General features: G+C 38.0%; 1 protein-coding gene across 2 annotated transcripts in view; it reads right to left on the minus strand.

Annotated features, from left to right (window-relative positions):
- The window catches only part of LOC103063227 (serum albumin-like), a 44,822-nt gene that overhangs the window by 14,816 nt on the left and 11,439 nt on the right, over window positions 1–18,567 (minus strand). Inside the window, exons 1-5 of one of the 2 annotated variants that reach the window (XM_088143607.1) lie at window positions 4,276–4,402; window positions 3,298–3,358; window positions 2,764–2,899; window positions 1,170–1,381; window positions 286–418 (exon numbers count right to left, since the gene is read on the minus strand). In XM_088143607.1, coding sequence (XP_087999733.1) covers window positions 286–418; window positions 1,170–1,381; window positions 2,764–2,899; window positions 3,298–3,358; window positions 4,276–4,360 — 627 coding nt within the window. In that variant the 5' untranslated portion in view covers window positions 4,361–4,402. Of the gene's footprint in view, window positions 1–285; window positions 419–1,169; window positions 1,382–2,763; window positions 2,900–3,297; window positions 3,359–4,275; window positions 4,403–18,567 lie in introns of those variants that run through there. The other variant, XM_088143606.1, reaches the window with a different exon arrangement.

Genomic DNA, 18,567 nt, shown 5'->3' on the forward strand with positions numbered 1-18,567 from the left:
ACACCTTCAAAGAACATCTGCCTATCCCAGGTCTTGAGAAGTAGATAAAAATCCAAGATCCAGTCTAAACATCTGGCTGACTATGCAACAATAATATTATAACTTCTACAACACTTATATCATGTTTGATACAGTACTGATACCTAATTTAAATAGGTTTTATATTTAGAAAGAATTATTGGAGTTACAGTGGTCTCACTCCATATAAAACAGATTCTGATGAGTCCTGAAGAGGTTGGTGCTGCAACTTATTTCTACAAAGTTTCAAGATGCATAGTGAAATACCTTTTCCTGGAAACAGGTATCTTTATTTTCTACTTCACAACAAGCTGGAAATATTTTATCATAGGCTTTAGCTGTGTGAAGAGTTAAGGCAATTAGCGCTTTAGGATATCTTCTCCCCACCTCATACATATATCTGTTAAAAACAAACAAAAAATTATATATATGTATATGTATATATGTATATAAAACTTATGAGAGAGACACAGAGAGAGATGGGGTGCAGTTTTTCAGAGCAAAAGAACTGTTTCCTTTTTTCCTTAATCTAAAATTTATTTCAATGGAAAGGAAAGGCAAAACAAGCCAGAATTACTGTAAAGGACAAGAAAGGGGGGAAAAAAGCATTAAATCCATATATAAGAGACCAAAAATACACACAGTATCTTTTTAAAAGTTTCATTGGTTTTAATGTAATATATTGGCCAGTATCTGTAGATGTAACCTATCACTTTGTCTAGTACTAAACTCAAGTGTTAGGTAGTGTGAATGTGGAGGAACCATGCTTATTGTAATATATGTTTTTTCAATTGATAAAATATTACAAAAATGTAATATTTTCAATTCCCAATCTCCCCTTGCATATGGCGTCTTCATCCCTACTGCCCCTTAAATTACAGAATTGTTAATACAGCCTTCCTTAATTATGTTTAATGTTGACTTCCTCAACATAGGACTTTAAAAATTAATTATTTCCAAAATTTCCTCCACTTTAATTTACCAATCTTTGTATTCAAATTTAAACAACGTATATTTTTTTATCCACACCTCACTGGATTTTGATCAGAGAAAGTGAAACTGAGTAGCAGTATATGCAATTTTACATTAGCATCATTCACTTAAACAAGATTTAAGTATTCTAAGCTACAAAAGTCGGTCAATTGACTTACTTGGTCAGAATATCATGTCTGTTATTGTGATATTCATTGCAACCCTCCTCTACAGTTGGATGAACCAAGGGAGGAATAAATCCTTTAGTTGAATTTTTATGGGACAAAATACATTCATTTCTTTCAGGATCAGCCTTAGCACAACATTCATGAAATTCATATTTCTTCGAAAACTCTTCATCATGACAGAGTGTATCCAGGAAAACTGTATCCTAGAAAACAGAAGCAAAGTGGTTCTTAAATAAGCATTCCTTAGCAGTGATTTATATAAATAATTTCCATTTCAAGTGACATGGGTTTTGGGGGAAAGATAAATCCATATTCCATTAACCCTTGTTTACCCTAGATGATATGAGATTGGGATCCAGGTCCATATACGGGAGTTCAAACATTTTCTCCTTGCCTATCTGTATACATTTTTTTCCCCAAAAAGACATCATGAAAAACAAGAAATGAGAAAAAAAGGTTGCTAACCCATGTGTTTCTGCCCATCTTTCTATTGCTCCACACGGTGTATAGGATACAGTGGTTCACCGACCAGGGTTCATGGATTTAGATACCAAGGTTTATGTGTTTTTGTTTTTACAGGGTGTATGTGTGTGTGTGTGTGTGTGTGTATGCACACACACACAAACATATAATACAGTTCTTCAGGTGGCAAAATTTGCCATTTTAAACCACTTCCTGTTCATGTATACCTTTCACTTTTAAACAATTTTGCTAGACTGTTTGTCAGTACGGGATTATGAGCTAATATATAAATTATAGTTCTCTTTTCCATATGGGGAGTTGGGGCTGGAAGGCAGGAAGGAAATAAGGAAGGAAGGAAGGAAGGAAGGAAGGAAGGAAGGAAGGCAGGAAGGAAATAAGGAAGGTATATTGGGCTCAATATCACACAAAACGTTTTTCTTCAGTATCTTTGTATCTCAAAAATGTTAAAGAATCTACCAAGCTATATTAAAAATCAGATTAATGGGTTCCATATGACCTGAAAGTCTATCTTTTTACAGCTGTTTTCTTTCAATAAAGCAGTGCTTTCCATCTTTGGCAATTTCCAAATATGGGGACCAACACTCTGGGGAATTCTGGGAGCTGAAGTTGATGCGTCTCAGAGTTGCCAAGTGGGAAAACAGTGAGTGAAAGGGTAGACAACACTTACTCAGAAGTAGGAGGCTCTGACGCCTTGCTGAGTAAGTTTGCCTTAGACTTCCAGCAAAGAGAGGATCCTGGTGGGCGACAGAATTGATAACTGGGCTCACACACTGTGCTAGGCTTGTTTGATTTTGGATTAGTGTATGATCTTGCCAACTGCAACTTGTTCAACAACCCACGTTAATAAAAATGTAACTTAGTGCAGAAGTAAGCAATGTTGGGGGATATGATCAGCACGTACAGGCCAGATATCTCAGGCTGGTTGGGATTTTGAAGGAGAGAAATGTTAAGGCTTTTGAATTGGAATGAAATTGGGTCCTTGGGTGTAGAGTTAATGGACCATTTACCTTTAAATATATGCCAAAAAACTGTAGCTGAACAGGTATCTGGTACTCAATTAATATGCCTATATGTACCCCAAATGTAGCTTCCAAAGGCTTACCAAAGGCTTTGTACATTCTGGGTCTGAATGTTCATCAGCAGCACATTTCTGTTGAAGTGCTATAGTAGCTTCTACCAGTTTTTTCACCTCCTCAAGTGTGGCAAGCTGTACACTTTGAGCGTACAAGGCTATGAGACTGGAAAAAAGCACAGGTGATTAAGAAAATAGTTTTGCAAATAGCAACACATGCAACAGTGAAGTCCTTGGTGCACTCTGAACTTGGCTGTTTGCTTTCAGACATTGCATTACCCAGGTCAGTAAGAGAATCAGCCCCAAGGATTCCACTGCTCAAATTCTGAGCTACATATATTCTCTTCTACTGGGGACGTATTGAACAACCATGTGGAGGACATAGAAGAGCACTGAGAGGTGCTTGGATTCTAATTTCCTCTTGTTCTGACCCTGGGAGCTTCAAGGTCATGGTTGTCAAACCTTTGGAAAAAAGGGACTATAGCAGGAGAGAAATTCCCCTTTCTGAAGGCAAAAAGAAGAATCTAATGAACAATTTATAGCACAATTTTCTGGAAGACTTACGCGCCTGCAAACTCTTCAGATGAAACTATAGAGGCAACTTTGATGGTCCTAATATGATCATCTGTAAAGAAGAGAGTAAACAATTTTTTTCTCACTGTTCCAGGCAAGAATTGTTAAATATTGTGCCCTTGAAAAACATAATTAAATATGATGGTGTGATACTATATTCATTTCTCTTGTAATTAAAAGAAAAAAAGATGACAATACATGTAATGCAATGTAATATATGTAATGTTTTCTTATCCTCATGCTCAACTTCCAGGAACTACTTGCAAACGTCTCATGTGGTCTTCTTGGCAACAAGGCAAAATGGTTTTACCATTTCCTTCTCCTCAGAAGTTGGTCTGATGCCTCAGTGTAACCTCCATTGTCTCTGGTATTTCTCAAAGGTCCACTATATTAGTACTAACTCAGTATGACCCTGCTTATAATTTTGAAATCACCCAAGTCAGCAAGATTCTGCAGAAGAAGAAACTTCTTAGTATTTTCTCCTAAACATCTAGTAAATGTTTACAATAATTATCTTGATTGCAGGAAATGTCAGGGCCTGCAATAGAGAATGCCATGATTTGGGGCATGTAAAATATTTATATATTCAAGAGAATTAGGCACATAAATACCATTTTGAATTTATTGTAGGGAATTTTTCACCCTCCAAATATTGCTAAGCCATAACCAGCAGACCCTGGTTGGGTTGAGATGACTTGTAGACAACTATAATGCTAAAACAAACACACTTCACTGGGAAATTCTTGGATAAAAATCCAGTTAAAATGCAATGGATTTATACATTTGGAAGAGAAATTAGGATATACCCTGGAAAATTCTGTTGCAGGAACACACAATTCCCTGGCGAATGAGCGTTTACTCTTTGTTTCCACAATAACACTACAAACTCAATACAAATCTGAGGAATGACATGAAGAAGTGAAAAAGTGATCTTTTTGAAAAGAAAGTGAGAAAAAGAAAACATCATACCAAGATGCCTATATCTTCTGGGCAGGTTTTTCAATTCAGCAAAGCTCACCAAGCAAAGGAAAGAAATGAATATTACCCACTTCATGGTTCCAAACTGTTTAGGGGCTAGAATGGACAAAGTAGGAAGAGCAAATGGACAGGTGGAACTTTTATACTCTGTTGCCCTGGATCCTGGGGTAATCACCACCCACCTTACACTATACCCATGGGAAGGAGAAAAGAAAGACTCTTGTTAATAATTACTGTGATAAAATATTTGCCCATTTTGTTTGTTAAAGAGATCTCTTCCCTCAAGAAATGTCTGCCCTTTTTTTTTCAGATCATGGATAAATAGACTTTAGGCTTAGCATACTTCAAAGAAGTCAAGTAAACAATTTTCTTTGTTGCCCTATAACCCTCGGCCCCTTGACATTTTGTCCAAAGATGATGTGAGTGGCCTAGTGGTTCTTTGTCAGGTTCAGAGCAAAGGTCTGTGATGTAAATTTTCAAGGCTATACATTTGAGCAAACATTTGACCTTTTGCAACTGAATCTGAAAATCTGGGGTAGAATCAGGTAACTAGTAGAATGATAGAATGACAATCATCACTAGGCCATGCACATCTGTCTATATGTAGATGTATAAGTGTGTGTGTGTGTGTATCTGTACCTATATCTATATCTATCCATCTATTTGTGTGTGTGTGTGCCTGTGTGTGTCTGTGTAACTTCTTCATTGATCTTTATGTACCATTACCTACCAAGCTGGTCCAATACCGGTTGGTAGAGAAATGTTTTTTAACTTTCCTCAGTCTCGGGCTGAGAGAAGACGCCTGGTTCGCCTGGTCCAAAGTCATCCAGCTGCCTTGTGTGCATAAAGAAGGAATAGAACCTGCATCTTCTGCTCCTAGTCCAGCACTCTGTGTGTGTGTGTGTGTGTCTCTTATTATTATTACTACCATCATCATCCCTAATCAATCTTGCAGGTTGGTAGATAGATGGTTTTCAAGTTCCTAATTTAGGAAACAGGGTATAACAATATATAACATGTAATTTAATCCAGGAAAATCACTTGCACCAACAGCCACTGAAAAAGTGTGGCTGGGCCAAAGTCACCCAGTGGTTTCCATGCCGGAGGGAGGACTAAAACCTGCGTCCCCACTCTCCTAGTCCAGCACCGTAACCATAACACTACACTGGCTGCCATTCATATATATTTCTTACTGATGATAGTTGTTCTTTGTGCAAAAAGGATCATTTAGTGTTGCCTCCATCACTGGAATTACCAGTGCTTTATGGATTATATAGCAACTACGCATGCATTTTGAGCTTCAGTTTAAATCAGATGAACGCTCACATAAAATAGCATAGGATTTTGCTGAAGTGAGAATGGGGGGAAAATGAGACTCACTGCCTTAACCACACAGCAATGAATGTTGTGTAAGAAAGAAAAATGTGTTTCTGAAGATATTAAGGCAAACAGATTAGGGCTGCAGAAATTGGGTTGACCACTAGATCTTATAGTGGTCAATATGAGTTTTCTGTACTTGCTTTCCTTGGGGTTGTCTGTATTTTGCAAATTAGATCTAGTTTTTTGAGAACATGCACTTCCCATAAAGATAGGTTTCCTTGTGTAACAGCAAGCTGTTAAGTCATCAGTTTTCAGGTTTCCTCACCACTTCTTTCAACTGCAAGACTTTGCCCTAGATCATCAGTTTTCAGGGGTTTCTTCGCCACTTGCTCTGCTAACCTAGGCAGGCCTAACATTTCAGTAGAAAATTCTGCCTTTTCAGTTTGGTCTAATACTGTTTTTGGTTGACTCCATATTATCCTACAAGATCCAGCTCTAAGTATCGATAAATAACTGGTAAATCATAGTTTCTGATCTTCATTTCTCATAGTAATAGACACATAACAAGTAAGGTCCTATATTCATCCCTAAAGTGTCAGAATTTGTTTTTCATGTTTTGTCCAGCTTGGTTCATTACACTTGATTTCTTCTGAAGTTACATTTCTCTCTCGCTTTCTCTGTATCCTTCTGATTTCTAATATATAGGGGTAGCCATCACAACAACATAAACTGGTTTTGACAATTCCTTGGGGGCAATAGTCCACTACCTCTACTAGCTTGGGGCTAATTGGACCTCACATGACATACCTAAGGCTGCTTTCTGAAGGACAGCAAAAGTATGTATTTGTTTTTTTACCATTACTATGCTTTTATTTCCACATATTATTTTTATTTTAAAGTTTATTTTCTACTTTTTTAGACAGCTTTAGTAATTGTAATTCACCCTTCCCCCACCCAAAATAATAATAGGCTACTTGCTTCTGCAGCAGAGGGCACTGACAGTGAAATTCCTTTTGGTATTGCGGCTTCCTCTACTGATCGAGAAATCCCTGCAGTGTTTGCATTTTGCCCCTTAGAATCGCAAAATAGGGAAAATCGCCCAAGTGTTAAGCGTAGAGCTAATGCTCTTGGACTGCAAAAGTCTGGATGGCAGTAAACAGCTAACTGTCTGTATCTCTCCCTTACTATCTAATGGGCATCAGGCTTTTGCAGCTTGTATCTGATGAGCATCTGTAACGCTTAGGGATTCCTTTTGTCCCTTAATCCCCCCCAAATCCAAACAACAAAACAAATAGGATTGAAGATTTGCCAATCTCTTTCTAGGATCTCTAGGACTGCAAAGGAGTTACTAGCAGGCCACATGTACATACAACCTACAGGCTTCACTTTGTGAAACACTACCTATGGGAGGAATTATAAATTATGGTAGTACTCAAGGGTCAAACTAAATAGATTGTGAAGAGGGAATGATTCCAGTTCTCAAAGATAACTATGAAACTCCTTATATTTCACCAAAACATCTACGCCATTGGAGTCTTTGTCTGAAATTCAAATAGTTGAATCAACAAAGCAATTACCTGAGAAGAAAAAGTGTTAAATTCCTCCCCTTGCTGTTCATCAAACACACAGAGAAACATACAGAGACACCTTCACAAATATGGAGTTTAGTGGAGGTCATCTACCTCTCATCTTCATTAAGATTGTAACTAACTATTAGAAAACAGGAGGTATTGGTTTGATGGTGATAATCTCTAACTCGGTTTATTTTTGGAATTAGTTCCACAGTATGGATTAAAACACTGGGTAGGATTTAGATTAAACCATGTGTAGGAGCATCAAAGAGAGCCTGTTTGGTGTAATGGTTAAAGCATTGGGCTAGGAAGCAGGAGACCATGAGTTCTAGCCACACCTTAGGCACAAAGCCAGCTGGGTAACCCTGGGCCAGTCACTCTCTCTCAGCCCTTAAAGGAGGCAATGGCAAACCACTTCTGAAAAACATTACCGAGAAAACTGCAGGGACTTGTCCAGGCAGTCACCAGGAGTCAAACACTTACTTGAAGGCACACACACACACACACACACACACACACAGACACACAGACACACAAAGGACTATCAAAATTAATGAGATTTAAGCTTGCCATGATTAAGTCAAATATGATAGGTTTCAAATTTTAGGTATTACTGAGCCTAGATCCACATCATTCATAACAAACTGGTGTTTGCTGCTCTTTGAGAAGTCCAAAGCATACATGTGGCTTCTTAATGGACACCTAGTGAACTCTCTATTATGAGTGTGTAGATCAGCTCCAGCTTCAAAAGATTTTTGAAAGAAATGCAATTTGGTTTGGCATTTTGGTTAAAAGAAAGCTTTTGTGTATGTGTCAATGTCCTTTCCAATCCTCAAAGTGCTTTGAAACCATTATGAATCCTAATTCCTAATTCAAGCAGGGGTTGACATTTTTCTCTCTGACATCCTCAGTCGTTGATGAGGGCTATTAGGTGCACTTGGAAGGCCACTGTGAGGAACAAGCGAGGCATCTGTTGGATAAAGTACCTGAGATTCACTCCAAGATGGACTCTAGCCTTGAAGCAGGTCCTATGACCTAACATGAACATTGGGCTGGAGCAGCTGGCCTATAAGGAAGGGCTGCAACATTTGGGGCTTTTTCATCTCGAAAGGAGGTGAGCGAGAGGGGACATGATTGAGATGTCTGGCTGTATCCTTCACTGTTCCCACCTTTGTGTAGCTTTGCCTTTCTGCTCTCTCTATCATTTTTAGAACATTATGCATAAGGGATACATAATTCATAAAGGCCTTCAGAGGCTTCATTCCCAGGAGTTTATCAAACTCAGAAGCAAAGGAAAACTCTTTCTTGTATGTGTCTTCAGAGGGAGGCTGGAAGGTGTATTTTGCTATTTGTTTTCAATGTGGTCTCTAGATTATCGAAGAAGGATTTCCATGCCCCATGGGAGCACTGATATTATCTTCCAAAGCAGCCCACACAAACTGGAAAAAAACATACTTTTTTTCCTTTTTTATTTTTACTAAGTAAAAAAAAAAGTGATTAACAGACATGATCAAGTAACTAAATTAACATAAATCCAAAATACATAGAGAGAAAAAAAGATATAAAAATTACAAATAAAGCGTACTAAAAAGTGAGTAAAGAGACAGGCACAATACATAGACAAATTTACCATCAATCAATCAATCAATCAATCAATCAAACAATCAGTTTTATTGATTGGTCTTGCAACCAATTTGTGAGTACCTGTTGTGTAGAAAGCCCGTATTGTGGAATAATTTTAGTAAAGTGTTTTAATCAAGTTATGGAGAGGTCCATACTTGCTTGTTCCATCAGGCATAATTTGGGAAGCCTGTCATAATCCATTAAATGGACTCTCTGCCAATAAGAAAAGACCTTTATTACTGACTAGCTCTGTATAGAATGGGTACCTGTTTCTGCTCTGATCGTGGGGGCTGACGTATTCTTATCTACTCCCAATATGTTCCTTAAAAAACGTGTCTGGACGTGATCAAGAGCAGCCGGTTTTGCAAGGCCCCACACTTCCGCACCATAAGTCAGCATTGGGACTATTTTTGCTCTGAAAACTTTCAGTACAGGGGTCAGCGTGCCAGGATATTTATAATTATACAGTTTTAATAAAATTTACCATTTATATAAAATATTATCAGAGTATAATCTATTGCTATAAAGGTAAACTATAACATCCATACAAATTTGATAAAATTGTGGTTCTTGCTTTGACATCTCATTATTTTAACTTTGGGATTTTTTTCTAATGTGGCAATTGAAGAGGTCTTGTTAATCCACATCTCAATTGTTGTGGATAATGTTAAGCAATTATGATTTTAGCTGCTAAAATTAAATAGATAACAAATTCCTTAATTTTCAGCTTGAGGTTTGGTCCTGTAAATAAATGCATAAGCCTACAGGAGACAAATTGGCAATAATTGTAGAAAACAGCTGGTTTCACCTCAGCTTTGCTGAAAGAACTCCAGTGGAAGATTATACATTGCTGGCACTTGACTCCAGTCAGATTGGCACACTCATATATAAAAATTATTCTTCCAAAGGTTTTAGAGGTTGTCAATCAAAGGGTCATTATTTTCATTTGTGGAGTTCATGCGATATAGCTATACCCTTTTGATGTAAAATTTTAGGAGAGGTAAGTGACATTACTAAACAAAGAACTGAATGCTACCCGAGTTAGGCTCACTGGAAAAAGGCATGCTTTAACCCTTTTTTTTTTTTTTTAAAGTTCTTCCTATGTTCTGCAATATTTTTCAGAAAGATTTGCACAGACCTACAGTCTAAGTATGAAACACGACATCCATTTTTAAATCAAGCTAAAGGGTCTATTTATAAAGGATGCAAAGCAAATGTCTAAACCTTCAGGATCCAAGAATATTATGTGTGTGTGGTAAATCCATTACCCAGTCATAATGACAATGGGAGGTTTACAAAAAATTAAAAGCAAGAGCCAAAAATGTATTAGAGGATTAATACATAAGCCTTAAACTTCTAAAAATGTATTTCTGGTTAAAAAGGTCAGAATAAGGAAGGGTGTGGAAATACAAAGAACATTTCTAGGAAATCATCTTACTCTCTGGAGAGGGAAATTGAAACTAAATTAGAAAACCAAACTCTGACATTACTCAATAGGCGTATTGCAAGCCTACTGTATGCAGACAACTTAGTATTCTGTCATAAACATCAGTCAGACTGAATTGAGCCCTGGTACCCTAGCCAGTTACTGTCCTGAGGAAGAATTTGAGAGCAACTCTTCTAAAACAAAGATCCGAACGTTAGCAAAAAACCCAAAACTGCTCACCTGCTCACTAAATGGCTACATTGTAGAGCAGGTAAAAATCTTTAAATATCATAAAATGGATGCAGAACTTCAAAGAAACAATCATAATGCAGTAGAAAGAACAATGGAACAAGTCAATAACATTCACCCCATGTTATAATTTAAAAGAAAGCTGGTACATAATGTTAGATTCACTTTAAGATTAATCTTAAAGAGAACAACTTAAACTTGAAGATCATGCAGCAAGGACAAAATTAACAGGGTATATTCACAATAGAAGTCTGCTTAAATTTAAGGAAGAATAGCTTCCATATATATCATATATTACGCAGCCACCTTTTAACTGCTCATACAAATTAATGGGATCAGAGCTAGCAGTGACTGATGAGGAAAGAGATGTTGGAGTAATGGTCAACAGTTCAGTGAAGGGTTTGACACAGTGTGCATCCACTGTAAAAAATGCCAACATTTCGGTCTTCTTAGCCTAGAAATGAGGTCAAACAGAGGGGGCATGACTGGGGTGCATGAACTTATGCATAGTGTAGATAAAATGGACAAGTAGAAGCCTTTTTTCCTTTCCCAAAATATTAGAAGCAGGTGAAATTGGTTCAGTATCATTGGTCGCTCAATGAAGTTGAATCACGGAAGAATCAGGACAGAGAAAAGAACATTTTTTAAACCACACATAGTTCATTTTGGAATTAGGTACCAGAAGATATGTTGCTGTTTGCAAAACAGGATTGGACCGATCCACGTAAATCATGGGGATCAATCGTTGTTAGCCTTGATGGCAGAGCGAATGTCTCCGAAGGCGATCTGCTGGGACTCATGGGTTTCCATGGGCAGTTAGGTGGCCACTAATGGGCTAGATGGGCCAGGGGTCCAATCCGGCATGGTTCTGGTTATGCTCTTATGATCTAAAGTAAATTGTACTTTTTCAGGGGAAAAAGAATTGATTAAAGGACTGAAGTTACAAATATAGGAAAAATAGAAATCTTGATAAACATTGTATAACAGTCAAAGGACAGCGAAGGGAAAGTCTGAAAACAAATATTTACTAAATGATGTTTTTAGATTTTCTTGTTTCCTCTTTTTCTTCTGTAAGGTGATTTATCTTTTAATAATAAAACAAGGGAAATATTGGCATTCATCTCAGACAGAAATCCTTTTCCTTTTTGTTAAAAATAACTCAGGGTATTCTGCTTTTTATGTTAATCCTTCATCAACAATATTCTGAGCACCTACTGGACCAACTGCACCAACATTTCGAGCCTGATATGTTAGGAGACAGATAAAAATAAGCTGAATGCCTTGGGAATGGGTTATTTAAGTGATCTATGTGGCTATTGAGAAAATTAGGGTGAAAAAAGAATGGGTGACCTGAATACGGATTTAATACAAAAGCGAATGACCAGTACAAAATAAATGCATTCCGTATTTTGACATATAGTGTAGAGGGTATAGGGAATGGCCTTGAAGGACAGGAGGAAGAGCCACTACCAAGACAGCAATCAGAAAGGTGGGCCCTGAGCCCATTCCAAGAATCTAATTTGAGAAAACACCTCAGACAAGCCCCTCCCTCAATCACACAAAGATAAAGGGAGGGAGGAGGAAGCACGTTCAGACTTTCAAGATTCTGTTCCTATAGCTGTTCCAATAAAAATAGTCCTGGCCTATATGACATTGATTCTTAGTCCGGTCTACCTTATATAGAAAGAGCAAATCAGAATAAAATTCCAGAAGAAATGCATAAAGGAAAAGTGAGGATAGGGAAATCTGAAAAAAGAGGTGGTTGGATGAAGTTAAGGAGACCGCAAAGAGAGAGAGAGATGAGATAGTTAAAGAACAAAAGGTAAATGCATGAAGTGGTGTGTGAGTGTGATATAAGCAAGGTTGGTTTGCAAGGATCGAAAGCTAAGGGAAAGTAGAGTTAACGGTTTTGGTATCAACTTAATTTAGTTAAACCATTCCTCTTCTAATGTCCTGCCTTCCGTTTCTTTTGCTGACCATTTATTTTTCTTCTTCTGCATAACATAGTTTACCCCCAAATTGAGTAGGGAGATGGGATTGTATGTGTTACATACTGTATGTATCTTTACGTTAAAAAGTAGAAGGAAGATAATTATATTTTTTTGTTTGTTTGTTTTGCTCTATATCAAAGTGACAATTCTAGCTAACCATGAGGGTCAAAGCATGAATCATATTAGGAGAGACTTTTCTTGTGTATTTGTGTGTTGTGTGTTATTTCGCGAAGTGGATGATTTCCACAAAAGGTATTTGCTACCTGCCATTTTAAGAATTAAGCACTGTTGCCTCAAAAGGAGTTTCGCCGCAAAGATAATTGGATTAGCCAAAGGCTATGGCAAAGCACTTCCATATTGTGGCCAAGAAAACTGCACTGCCAGGTGTGTAAAATCATCAGCATTACCCTCACAGACGCAAAAAGCTTAAGCGTGGTTTAACTGAAGAGCAGGCTTGCTGTTTGAAATTCAGCGACGTTTTATTCTATTGTGATATTTACGAGGCATGCATGTATCTCTGTTGCTGCCAACTGCTGTTGTTGAATAAGCTATCCTTGGCTGATTTCATATATAAAACATACAAATAATGATGAAAGAGAAGCTATCTGATGCCTCTGCCTCATGAAGAAGAGCTTCTGATATTCAGGAAGAAATTATGCAAGCTGTGAGGCTCTTTTAGAAGGAAGGAGATAGTAAGTGGCCAGAATGACATTATGAGACAATGACCAGCAGCTATTACCAGATTCTGATGTGTTGGTTATTGAACCTTCCCAATGGTCCAAGAATTTTATTCTCTCTTTTTTCATGCTATCTCTTACACACACACACTCACACACACACGCAGATGTACACAGGCACACAATCAGAGGCAGGCTGATGCCATATTTTTTTAGCATTAAATAATAAGCCAATCTTTCATTGTAAAGACTTTATTTGTTTTCGACAGTAACACTACTGTGAGAAGTAAATTTTAGGCAAGAATCAAATTGGTTGTCCTTGGCATTAGAAAGTTGATGCGTAACAAGAAAGCAACAACCAAGGGTGCCTGGGGATATTTGGACTTTATCTCCAGCATTCTTCCATTGGGAAAGCTGAAAGAAAGTAGGAACAATCTGTTACTTCCAGCAGCAAAGAGTACACTTAGAAAGGCTCAGCCACAATCTGGATTAGGAAAATACTTTGCAGGTAAAGATCTAATGAACAATTCACAGAGTAATGAATTGTGAACACCAAAGGAATAAAGGTTAGTCCTTTTATCTTTTAAAACAGAGAAGTTAAAACGCGATTAGCAAAAATTGAGGGAGAAGAATTCAGGGGGAAGGAAGAAGATTATGAATTTTGAGAGAGAGATTCTGGAAGAAATATGACAGTGCTACTTTTTAAATTATCCTTTTTTCCGGGGGTGGGGGATAACAATGCCAATGGGCATGGGACTGCAGTAACAGCAACACTGTATAAGAGTCTGTGTGTGCAGAGCAGAAATTATCAACATGAATTATGGCAGCTTGATAGCTGAATAAGTCACCAAGTCTATCTGTCATGGTCTTCTATCAGTACAAAGAGGCAGCTGGAAATACCAGTTTAGATTAAAGGACTTGAAGAATATAGAAAATAAATTAGTCCACTCTGAATTTTTCAAAAGAAGGAAGGGATTCTTCAAAGGGGCTGAGAATCCACTTTATACTAGGCTAAGGACTATCATGACTGGATACAGGTTATTTCATCCACTGGTATCTTCGGTGCAGGCAGGTTTCCTGTCCCATTCCTTTTCATGGAACACCAGCACAAAATCACTGAAACATTGATGGACAAACCATATCTCCATATTAGCTCACCTGAGATAGTTATATGCCTTTAAGACCGCCCTGGATACTCTTAATCAGTGGCTTACCCTGAAATTGAAAATATATATTCTGAGACTTTGTGGACAAAGTAGGACACACACATCTCCAAGCTACTGAATAATTCAGCTGTGCTCTTCCTAGCAATCTTTATTCTGAACAATAAGCCTGTTGTGCACCTGAACTCCTCCATCCTCAGTTTCATTCCAGTTTTGAACAAAAATATGGAAAATATTGAACACTGCAATTCTATAATTCAAGAGACACAAATATATTGCAGTTCTTGTTCTTTAATATATAAGTGGCCATGACAGTAGAAAAGGCTTACTAATTACAAGAATGACTTGCAGTTATGTGTCCTCTTGTTGGTGTTTTTAGCTGTACCTATCAATTCTGATTTTCACTATACTAATCTTATATTTTTTAAATTTTTTTACTGCTGTAAGCCTTCCTGATTCCTGGAAAAGCAGAGTCAGTCCATATATTAAATAATAACAATAACAATATTAATGTTAGCCTCACCCCCATCACCCTTAACTATACACGCCTCCCTTTCTCAAGACATGGATGCCTCTCGGTCCTTGATGATAAATGGATGGATGGATGGATGGATGGATGGATGGATGGATGGATGACAGACAGACAGAATTCTAAGAGAGCATATGCAAAATTCCAGATCTAATATTCTGCTGCACAGAATAAGAAGGAGGAAGTTTAGGGTTGGAATCATTGTATCTATTCCCATCCCTTTTACATATGGCCATGCCAAGTGGGAACTGCAGGAGTAGTAGCTTCCTACCCCAAGCTGATGCCTTTTAATGAAGGTAAATCTAAATTTGGGGGGAAGAGCAAGGCAAAAGTCTTTCCTGAACTTTCCCCACCCATACTCCTTTTGAAAGATATACCTTTGAGTCAAAGCATTCCCTTTTGTGTTCATCTGCACAGCACTCTGCCTGGAGGAGATGGAAACCGATGGTTGCATTTGCCAGCTGATTGTCTGAGATGTGAGGCAAAAATTCGATCAAGTCGATAAGCAAGCTGCAAGGCAAACAATAACTGTGAACAACTCAGTTGAAGGAAAGTGCCCCCACATCTTCACCCTCTTGGGGATCCCAGGAACTGAGGAAAATATATAAATTCAGGGATATACAGAATCCTTTCTTTTTTTCCCCCCAATATAACCTTTCTTAGTACAAACTCCCCATTGTGAAACTTGAAATTTTAGCAGAAGAAAACGTGGAAAAAGGATGAAAGCAAATGCTGGAACTCATATTTCTATTACTCTGCAATCTCCTTGGCTATTCACAACTGTTTTTTTTCTTAAGACTCATTAGAACTGAATGGTTCTAAAATTAAAAATTGGACACTAGCCTATTCTGTGTGAATATTTCAAAATTATTGTTCTTCTCATGGGAAAAAAAAAAAAGTACCTTTCATTAAATTGGGTGGAAATGGTTGAGGAAAAAAGACCAAAGGCATGTTAAGAAGTGTTAGGTAGTTTGTAGGTCTAAGTTGCTCATCTGATTTTATCTTTCAAAAGAAAATGACAGGATGGAAGAAGAAAAGACAGAAGAAGCAGATACCTGGGGAAATAAAGAAGGGAAGGACAAGCCAGAGGCAGGGGAAGAGAGGTTGCTTCATGAACGTCCCAAGAAAGGAGGTTGATATGGGAGGTGACTAAACAAAAGTGTGTACAAATACAGGAGGATGCGCTCAGGAGCTGCGGACCTATGGCAGACTGAAGCATACATATATGTGATGTCAAAGGTTTGATGTGAAATCTGTCACGAAATATTCAGGTAAAGGGTTTGTTTACTTACCCTTGCTTACTTTCCTGCACAATGTGTTCATCAGTTGAGCACAAAACTTCAGGGTGATCCATTACATGCGGTTTGAATGTAGCAGGAGGGACATAGTCTGGATCTGCTCCTAAGTGAGTGATACATTCCCAACGTTTGATGAAGGGGGAATCACAGCAATGGCAAACCTGTTTGTTTATGTGATGCTCTTTATGATACTGGCATATAGATGCCATCACTTCGTCCGTCTGAGAGCGAAGAGAGAGAGAGAGAGAGAGAGAGAGAGAGAGAGAGAGAGAAATTCCAATGAAGCTCTTAAGTTACATGATGTGAGCACTATATGTATTAGATACACGCTATACACGTAACATATCAAGTGTTAGCCTTTATGTGATGCTGAAAGATTGTATGAAAGGGCGGTCAAAAGCAGGTCTGACTAAATTAATAACTTTTTGTCTAAATATTAAAAATCACACACCTTCCTCCCCAGGACTCAGGGTTCTGTGAGATATAACATAGACTACTGCTGATAGCATCTGTCTGTTTCCAATTATCTGTCTGTCTCTCTGTCTGCTTATTTATCCCCTCCCTCCCTCCACCCATCCCCGGGTAGTAACAAGAAACAAAATCAGATCTACTATGTTGGTTTAGGAAATTGCCCAGCAGAAATATTAAAATTTAAATCCTTCTGATTATTTTTTAGTAGCAGGAGATTTTAAGGTAAAAATAAGTGAACATGATTATACTTTCCATACCCCTCAATATTGGCCCATGGGTAACACTGATGAAGTATAGTCTATTAGTAACAGGAAATCTAAAGATGCATTGTGCAATCAAGGTTGATAAATTGGGGATATATACTTGTATCTCTATGTAGGGTAGTAGTGTGGTGGACTACCTGATGGCATATGGTTGTTTATAGGAATATGTTAAACATTTTCAGGGTGTATTTCAACATTTTCGTGATCATCAGCCCCTTACTAAAAACTGGCCATATTTCCAGGCTTAAATTCATAAAGCATAGTTCCTGAGGCCAGTGGTATGTTCAGGAAGGAAGTGGCTTAGATGAATCATTGTACTTTAAAACTATTCAGCATGATATGGTAACAAATTCCTGATTTGGCTGGTGTGGGTCTTCCGGGTTGTGTGGCCGTGTTCTGGAAGTTTTGTTTCCTAACGTTTCACCAGCATCTGTAACCGGCATCTTCAGAGAGCAGGAGCACAGACAGGAGCAGTTCTCTCTGTCCCCAGCTGGGCACAGAGAGAACTGCTCCTGTCTGTGCTCCTGCTCTCTGAAGATGCCGGTCACAGATGGTGGCAAAACGTTAGGAAACAAAACTTCCAGAACACGGCCCCAAAGCCCGGAAGACCCACAACAGCCATCGTGTTCATGCCATGAAAGCCTTCCACAATACAAATTCCTGATTTCTTTCAATTTTGTCAAGTTATAGTTTTGATTAAAAAATGAAATATTAGCAAGGAAAGATCAGAATTATGGCAATATTGCTCCACTGAAAATACACAGCTTCCAATAAGGATACACACATATTTTGGCAATGGATTTCTAAGTTCCATGAAAATGGACTGTACAGTGTCTCAGACATCAACAGTGAATTAACCCCCAAAACTAATTTAAAGAGGTACATCTGAAAAAGACACTTCAGAAGCAAGTGTGCAATGGAGTGTTATTTTATAAGAGAGATAACATCAAGGGAATATGCATTGAAAATGGAAATATTTAAGACTTGTGCACTTGACAAATAAGATTTCCAGGGATTAACATTAACATCGATGTGCAGAAAGGGAAAGTGTAGAGAAGATGTATAAATGAGGGAAACAGGTACAGATATGTTTTGATTGCATACAGATTAGATTACTGGCATTCATGGTATCTAAGAAGATGTGTGTAACTAATATCGTAGTTGTTTATATTTGATTTAAATTCATTTTCTACTCTCAGTTCATGATGGTTGCCCTGACACTTTGACCCCTACCCTATTTGGCATTAGAGCTCTTAATGGAACTCTTCTTGCTTGCTGAGATGTTCCTGGAAGACTCTGCTTTGTGCCCTACTTCATGTGCAGAAAGGGGGTGAGGATATTGGTCCAGGGGTAGTATTTAGTTTGGAAGCCCATATAGCCCTCCCTTCCACTGAGACCATCTATAGTCCTTTTTTGCTGAGTGATTTCCCCAAAAAACCTAATGTGTTGCTAAAGGAGGAGAAGCAAAGGAGCAGAATATATATGGTGGAAGTAGTACTTACATCTTCTAAAGCACAGGACAATTGGTGATGATTATCCAATTTGCAGCATTCCTCAGCAGCGTGTGTGAATTCTTTTGTGAACTCAATCAGTTTTGAAGATGGCAGCTGGGGCATAATCTTGGTATACTTGACCAAGAGTCTGCAAACAAGGCCAAAGGGTATTCATTAGAAAAGTGGGATGCTCTTGATTATGGCAGGTT

The sequence above is a fragment of the Python bivittatus genome, unplaced genomic scaffold, assembly GCF_059951505.1.
Source record: "Python bivittatus isolate LINGU-HERP-01145 unplaced genomic scaffold, Pbiv_v1 ctg000410_np1212, whole genome shotgun sequence".
Taxonomy (NCBI): Eukaryota; Metazoa; Chordata; class Lepidosauria; order Squamata; family Pythonidae; genus Python; species Python bivittatus.